Source organism: Aegilops tauschii, chromosome 6, assembly GCF_002575655.3.
Source record: "Aegilops tauschii subsp. strangulata cultivar AL8/78 chromosome 6, Aet v6.0, whole genome shotgun sequence".
Lineage (NCBI taxonomy): Eukaryota > Viridiplantae > Streptophyta > Magnoliopsida > Poales > Poaceae > Aegilops > Aegilops tauschii.
Window position 1 is genome coordinate 327,936,876 of NC_053040.3, and position 7,390 is coordinate 327,944,265.

Genomic DNA, 7,390 nt, shown 5'->3' on the forward strand with positions numbered 1-7,390 from the left:
CATCATCATCGTCACCACGCCGTCGTGCTGACGAAACTCTCCCTCAAAGCGCGGCTGGATCGGAGTTCGAGGGACGTCATCGAGTTGAACGTGTGCAGAACTCGGAGGTGCCGTGCGTTCGGTACTTGGATGGGTCGGATCGTGAAGACGTACGACTACATCAACCGCGTTGTGCTAACGCTTCCGCTTTCGGTCTACGAGGGTACGTGGACAACACTCTCCCCTCTCGTTGCTATGCATCACCATGATCTTGCGTGTCCGTTGGAATTTTTTTGAAATTACTACGTTTCCCAACATTGAGATCATCAAAGTAGTGATCTAAACACTCTTATATTTCTTTACAAGGGAGTATCATCCTATTATTAGAGTCTGGACCAAAATGAAGCTTCCCCGTGCGTTTGGATTTTCGGCCGTTGGATTGGGTGTCCAAATGAGTTCTAGCCGTTGGATCGTGAGATGGATCGATCCGGGCCGTTGGATCTCAGACGAAACGTATGGGCCGTCGGATCGAGGCTGCCCTCCAGTTCATGCCACCGCCTGTAATTACCATGCCCCACCAAGGGCATTCTTGTCTTTTCACACGCAGAACTATAAAATCCAGCACGTCTGTGGTGGAACCCTAGCCGCCTATCTCCCTTCCCTCTCTCTGCTCTCACGTCTCTCTCTCCCTCGCCTCTCTCGCGCCGCCGTCAACATGAGGAGCGCAACGCGCCGTCTCTGCCCCATGTTTTTCCTCTGTCCTCACTTTCTCCAGCCCAAGCCACGACCACACCTCCGCGCCTGCCTTCTCCTCATCGGGAACAGGCAGAGGAGGAGGAGCATGGGCCGCAGAGACGACGAGGTGGCCGAGCTGCCCGTGGTGTCGTCGCCGTTCCTCACGACTCAGCGGGAGGTGTGCCGGCCGCAGGAGGAGTGCGCGCTGGGGATGTGGCGGGCCAAGGGCCACTAGCCAGCGCCGCCCGCTCACCGTCAGATCCGAGCGCAGCCTCTTCGACGACCTCCCATGCACGCCAGCGCTGGCGACGGTGAGGACCTCGCACTCTGTTCCCCGGGGCCGTCCACTATGCACCATTAGTTCGACCAAGGAGCGACAGAGGCAGAGGCGCAGGGCGACCAGCGCCCCATGCAGGCACTAGATGCGGCGCTCCTCCATCTCTCCTCCTTCTGCGTCTATTGCAGGTACCCCCGTCGCTCGTCCTTCTCCTCCATCACCGCGAGGGGCTTGGCTGCAGTTCTACTCCGGGTCCCCCCTCCCCCTCACTCTCTCTCTCTCTGACCGCCGCTCCCATCATCTTGGAACTGTAGGAGACGAACATACGTTGCTGGTCGCCGGCTTGGCCTGCAAGAGGATGCTCTCCTGCTCTAACTTGCTCACATGTTAGTGTTTCATCAATGAAGATGTATATTCAAGGTAGATTTCTGGTCCGTTAATTTACCATTGAGTTTGTCCCATATGCATATACGTGCTAATATGGATTTTTGGTAGCAGCCTACGTCTTCATAAACAGCAACTCGTCCTCCCTTCCCCTTGGGACCTGCTGGTTGTGGAGAAGTCTGAGGTGAGACGCTATGTGCCCAAATTTCGTTTTTTTGTCAATTATTAGGTGCCACGTCCCTGTTCCTGCCTAGGCATGAATGGTTGTTTCTGTGATTTGTAGAGAACTCTCAGGTCAACAAGTAATTGTGTTGTTTACGAAGATGCAGACTTGCAGTTGCTGGTAGCTTCACTAGCCGAACATACTTTTTAATCAGTCTTTTTGAAGCCCCTCCGCTAAGATCTTTTAGATTTGAAGTGATTAAACTTTGGTAATGAAACCAAGTACTACCTTGACATACTTGACTCTTTAATTTGGCTTAGCTTCAAATGAAGTGGATGATATACATGAATACATGATGCTTAGCCGTTGGTCGTCTGTGGTGTGCCACTGCCACTCAGAGAGGGGAGGAAGGTGAGGCAGATAGGGAGATGGATTTGGGAAGAACAAAGGATGCCATATAGTTTGTTTTGGATCTGATGCCACCGTTCTGTTTTGTTATTAAGTAGAGGTAGCAAGGGAGATGGATCGGGAAGAACAAAGGGTGTTATTTATGACAGGCACTGGAATATAAATAGTATGATGCTATCAGGAGACGTAGCAGAATCCATAGAAACTTAATGAAATAGTTAAAATATCATGATGTCAGTGTCACCCAGGATGATAGTGCCATCCTGCAATTATCTCACACTGATTCTTATAGTGATATGTGGTGCAAGGGATCATACATAGCTACAAGGGCACCATAAATGCCTTTTAGAGATTACTATTGGAAACTACAGATTCTTTGTACCAATTAATTATTTTAAACAGCCAGTCCCAGTCGTCTACAAGATCCTACTGTATTTGATATATTTATCATGGTTTGTAAATGTGTCCTCAGATCGTATTTCCTATGTTGGTAATGCAGATTCTGACTCGGGCAGTGATTCTGAAAGCGAATCAGAGAAGGTTGGTAGCGCAGCAAGGCTTGCGAAGGTGCTTTGGCAATTTTTTACTGGGTGATTCTTTTCATTGCTTGGCCACGGTTTATTCCAGGAAAGCACATCAAAATTTTAGATATTGTTGTAACTATTTGGCTGCATATTAAATTTTTCGGAAACGAATTGCATTAGAATGTTCAACAGTACATATATAAATAATGAAGGCCATAATTCCAAAAAGTTGTGTTGGTTTGGTTTACACTTTACTGTTAATTTGTTGTGTAATGTGCCAAATTTCTTTGCAGGTAACTGAAGATAGTTTACTGTCGAGTGAGTCCTTTATATTCTGGCGGAGTTACTGAGGAAGGAGGTAAATGAAGCGCCAACTATTACCAGCAAAAATCAATGTGGAGTTGCAGTTCCATGTTGTCATCATCATTCAGGGATGGACGACGAGCAGCTGAGTTTGCTGCCATTGGATTCATTAAACGGGAGGTCAATATGGTTGGCTTTTGCACTGTGGACTTTGCCAAGGTATAGTAGATGTACTGATAGTCTGATACATTTCTTCAACCTCGGCGCTTTACACGTTCGTTGTTTACTTCGATTGATGGCAGTTCATTTTTTTGACTTGGTGAATGTTCTCATGGAACTGAAAGTTTCCATAAAAGATGGATATCTTCATGCCTTACTTCTCTTGCGTAGATTGGATACTAATTTTCAGGTGTTCAGGGAAATATTTTTTAACTGGTATATTTATATTTGTTTGTAGCATACTAAGTTAATCAAACTTGGCTTGAATTCCTTGATGTTTACTTTAGCCTGCATAAAGTTGGTAAATGACAGTCTTTGCTTTAATTTTCCTGATTCAGCTAAGGCGGGAACTATCATATGATGATATTCTCCTCATATTATTTTCTTTGTTCTCCCTAATTTTAATGCACTACAGAAGGTTGGTTGTCTCCTCACAGATTTTCAGACTGTTGATGGGCAAAACATTTCTATGGAACACAATTATTACAACACCAAGATCAGATGCTCGGATAGTTCTTGCTATTGCTTCTTTAGGGGTCACACCTTTCTTATTTCCTCGTGGACGAACAGGCCATTCTTGCATCAAGTTACCTATATAAATTTGTGGTGACACCCGATGTTCTATGTCCAGGGTTCCCCAGATGCGATTTTTGCTTGATAAAGCTTGCTTGGTCCTGTGGGATGAAGCTCCAATGGTGCGCTGTCACTGTTTCGAAGCTCTTGATAGAATTTTCAGAGATATACTTGCAGTATATGATAGCTCAAGGTCACTCTTCCCTTTAAGAGGAAAGGTTGTTGTTGTTAGTGGCGATTTTAAGCAAGTACTTCCTGTTATGCAAGAAGGTGCTAAGACTGGAATTATTGGAGCTTCTCTGGTCATGTCACCTTTATGGAGGCATATCAAGGTACTGAAGTTGCATATAAATACGTCTCTTGCACTTGTGGCCATTGGAGCTTCTCTTGAATCACGTGAGGAATTGGCTGAATTTGCATAGTGGGTTCAAGATATTAACAATGATAATTTGTTTGTTCGGTCTCTACTTCAAATGAAGCATCCACATTGAGCCATGATTCTACTTCATCTATATGTATTCTGGATGATTCATTACTGTTGCCGTCATCGGACAACACAACTGCTACTTCATTTGATCTGTTTTGTTTCTATCGTCTCAATTTATCTGTTTTGGAAAATCTGATGTGTTCTACTCAGCCTAATTTCTTCTTTTGGACATCTGGTACCCATTATGAGATGATTTTGTGCACCTTCATAGGAAGGCTCACTGATCCCCGTTTGTGTTTCAGCTCTACGTGATGTCTGCAAGGATTGAGAAGACAATTGGTCTGATTGCTTTTGGAAGAGGTGGCAGAAAGAATAGAAACAATGATGCCTATGTTGATTCAAAGTATAGTTATTAAGCAAACCATTACTGTTATTAGTTCTTAGTTCCACCTATATGTTTGAGAAATTCAAATGATGGAATCAATGGTCTATATTTCCTTTAATTTGTGGAATATATACTGTGTAATCAATAGTGGACTGGGTGGGTGCTGCCATCGTGCTTTGTTGTTTTGTGTAACAGGCTGTATCGAATATGAATCGTGTTCTATCAAGTTGGATATAATGTCATTGCATTGTAAATAAATTATTGTGTGTTGTGATTCTTATTTGCTTTTGGTATAATGTTCTAAACCTGTGCACTTTTCCTTCATCATGTCAACCTATCGAATTTGAAGCGTGACCTACCGTGTTCGATGGTCATCAGATTGGATATGACCGCACCCGGGTGCGGGGTGCGACAAGCCGCACTTTCCATCTTGTATACTAGTATTATGCATACTCACTTCGTCCATGAATAAGTGTATGTTGGAAATATGCCCTAGAGGCAATAATAAAATGGTTATTGTTATATTTCCTTGTTCATGATAATTGTCTATTGTTCATGCTATAATTGTGTTATCCGGAAATCGTAATACATGTGTGAATACATAGACCACAACGTGTCCCTAGTAAGCCTCTAGTTGACTAGCTCGTTGATCAACAGATAGTCATGGTTTCCTGACAATGGACATTGGATGTCATTGATAACGGGATCACATCATTAGGAGAATGATGTGATGGACAAGACCCAATCCTAAGCATAGCACAAGATCGTGTAGTTCGTTTGCTAGAGCTTTTCCAATGTCAAGTCTCATTTCCTTAGACCATGAGATCGTGTAACTCCCGGATGCCGTAGGAGTGCTTTGGGTGTACCAAACGTCACAACGTAACTGAGTGACTATAAAGGTACACTACAGGTATCTCTGAAAGTGTCTGTTGGGTTGACACGGATCGAGACTGGGATTTGTCACTCCGTATGACGGAGAGGTATCTCTGGGCCCACTCGGTAATGCATCATCATAATGAGCTCAAAGTGACCAAGTGGTTGGTCACGGGATCATGCATTACGGTATGAGTAAAGTGACTTGCCGGTAACGAGATTGAACAAGGTATTGGGATACCGACGATCGAATCTCGAGCAAGTAACGTATCGATTGACAAAGGGAATTGTATACGGGATTGATTGAATCCTTGACATCGTGGTTCATCCGATGAGATCATGGTGGAACATGTGGGAGCCAACATGGGTATCCAGATCCCGCTGTTGGTTAATGACCGGAGAGTCGTCTCGGTCATGTCTGCATGTCTCCCGAACCCGTAGGGTCTACACACTTAAGGTTCGGTGACGCTAGGGTTGTAGAGATACTAGTATGCGGTAACCCGAAAGTTGTTCGGAGTCCCGGATGAGATCCCGGACATCACGAGGAGTTCCGGAATGGTCCGGAGGTGAAGAATTATATATAGGAAGTCCAGTTTCGGCCACCGGGAAAGTTTCGGGGGTCACCGGTATTGTACCGGGACCACCGGAAGGGTCCCGGGGGTCCACCGGATGGGGCCACCTATCCTGGAGGGCCCCATGGGCTGAAGTGGGGAGGGGAACCAGCCACTGGTGGGCTGGTGCGCCCCCCTTGGGCCTCCCCTGCGCCTAGGGTTGGAAACCCTGGGGGTGGGGGGGCGCCCACTTGGCTTGGGGGGCAAGCCACCCCCTTGGCCGCCGCCCCCCTGGAGATGGGATCTCCCAGGGCTGGCGCCCCCCAGGGACCCTATATAAAGGGGGGAGGGAGGGCAGCCGCACCACAGCCCCTGGCGCCTCCCTCTCCCTCCCGTGACACCTCTCCCTCTCGCAGAGCTTGGCGAAGCCCTGCCGAGATCCCCGCTACTTCCACCACCACGCCGTCGTGCTGCTGGATCTCCATCAACCTCTCCTTCCCCCTTGCTGGATCAAGAAGGAGGAGACGTCTTCCCAACCGTACGTGTGTTGAACGCGGAGGTGCCGTCCGTTCGGCGCTCGGTCATCGGTGATTTGGATCACGACGAGTACGACTCCATCAACCCCGTTCACTTGAACGCTTCTGCTCGCGATCTACAAGGGTATGTAGATGCACTCCTCTCTCTCTCGTTGCTAGATGACTCCATAGATTGATCTTGGTGATGCATAAAAAATTTTAAATTTCTGCTACGATCCCCAACAGTGGTATCAGAGCCAGGTTTATGCGTAATTTCTATGCACGAGTAGAACACAAACTTGTTGTGGGCATAGATGTTGTCAATTTTCTTGCCACTACTAGTCTTATCTTGTTTCGGCGGCATCGTGGGATGAAGCGGCCCGGACCAACCTTACACGTACGCTTACGTGAGACAGGTTCCACCGACTGACATGCACTAGTTGCATAAGGTGGCTAGCGGGTGTCTGTCTCTCCCACTTTAGTCGGAACGGATTCGATGAAAAGGGTCCTTATGAAGGGTAAATAGAAATTGGCATATCGTGTTGTGGTTTTGGCGTAGGTAAGAAACGTTCTTGCTGAGAAACCTATAGCAGCCACGTAAAAACTTGCAACAACAATTAGAGGACGTCTAACTTGTTTTGCAGCATATGCCTTGTGATGTGATATGGCCAAAAGGATGTGATGAATGAAATATATGTGATGTATGAGATTGATCATGTTCTTGTAATAGGAATCACGACTTGCATGTCGATGAGTATGACAACCGGCAGGAGCCATAGGAGTTGTCTTTATTTTTTTGTATGACCTGCGTGTCATTGAATAACGCCATGTAAATTACTTTACTTTATTGCTAAACGCGTTAGCCATAGAAGTAGAAGTAATCGTTGTCGTGACAACTTCATGAAGACACGATGATGGAGATCATGGTGTCATGCCGGTGACGAAGATGATCATGGCGCCCCGAAGATGGAGATCAAAAGGAGCAAAATGATATTGGCCATATCATGTCACTATTTGATTGCATGTGATGTTTATCATGTTTTACATCTTATTTGCTTAGAACGACGGTAGCTT

General features: G+C 46.1%; 1 protein-coding gene across 5 annotated transcripts; it reads left to right on the plus strand.

The window, feature by feature from the left end:
- Positions 1-621: 621 nt before the first annotated feature.
- On the plus strand, positions 622-4,657 carry LOC109775770 (uncharacterized). Of its 5 annotated transcripts, none has more exons than XM_073501527.1 (8): positions 623-1,179; positions 1,306-1,411; positions 1,490-1,559; positions 1,659-1,806; positions 2,446-2,513; positions 2,764-2,992; positions 3,624-3,897; positions 4,295-4,657. In XM_073501527.1, exons 6-8 carry the CDS (start codon positions 2,904-2,906, stop codon positions 4,406-4,408), a joined length of 477 nt encoding a protein of 158 aa, XP_073357628.1. In that variant the 5' UTR covers positions 623-1,179; positions 1,306-1,411; positions 1,490-1,559; positions 1,659-1,806; positions 2,446-2,513; positions 2,764-2,903; the 3' UTR covers positions 4,409-4,657. The 5 variants fall into 5 exon arrangements, 4 of the variants coding, with proteins under 4 accessions (XP_073357626.1, XP_073357628.1, XP_073357627.1 ...); XM_073501526.1 differs by having other exon boundaries at positions 704-1,179; positions 1,659-1,718; XM_073501525.1 differs by lacking the exon at positions 1,659-1,806 and having other exon boundaries at positions 622-1,179.
- Positions 4,658-7,390: the final 2,733 nt, after the last annotated feature.

What these genes read in the sequence shown, in the direction of transcription:
- LOC109775770 (XM_073501525.1), top strand. Translation starts at nt 2,904, where the DNA reads ATGGACGACGAGCAGCTGAGTTTGCTGCCATTGGATTCATTAAACGGG. An exon ending in GCACTGTGGACTTTGCCAAG is followed by an intron (nt 2,993 to 3,623) that starts GTATAGTAGATG and finishes TTCTATGTCCAG; the next exon opens with GGTTCCCCAGATGCGATTTT. An exon ending in CTTTATGGAGGCATATCAAG is followed by an intron (nt 3,898 to 4,294) that starts GTACTGAAGTTG and finishes TTTGTGTTTCAG; the next exon opens with CTCTACGTGATGTCTGCAAG.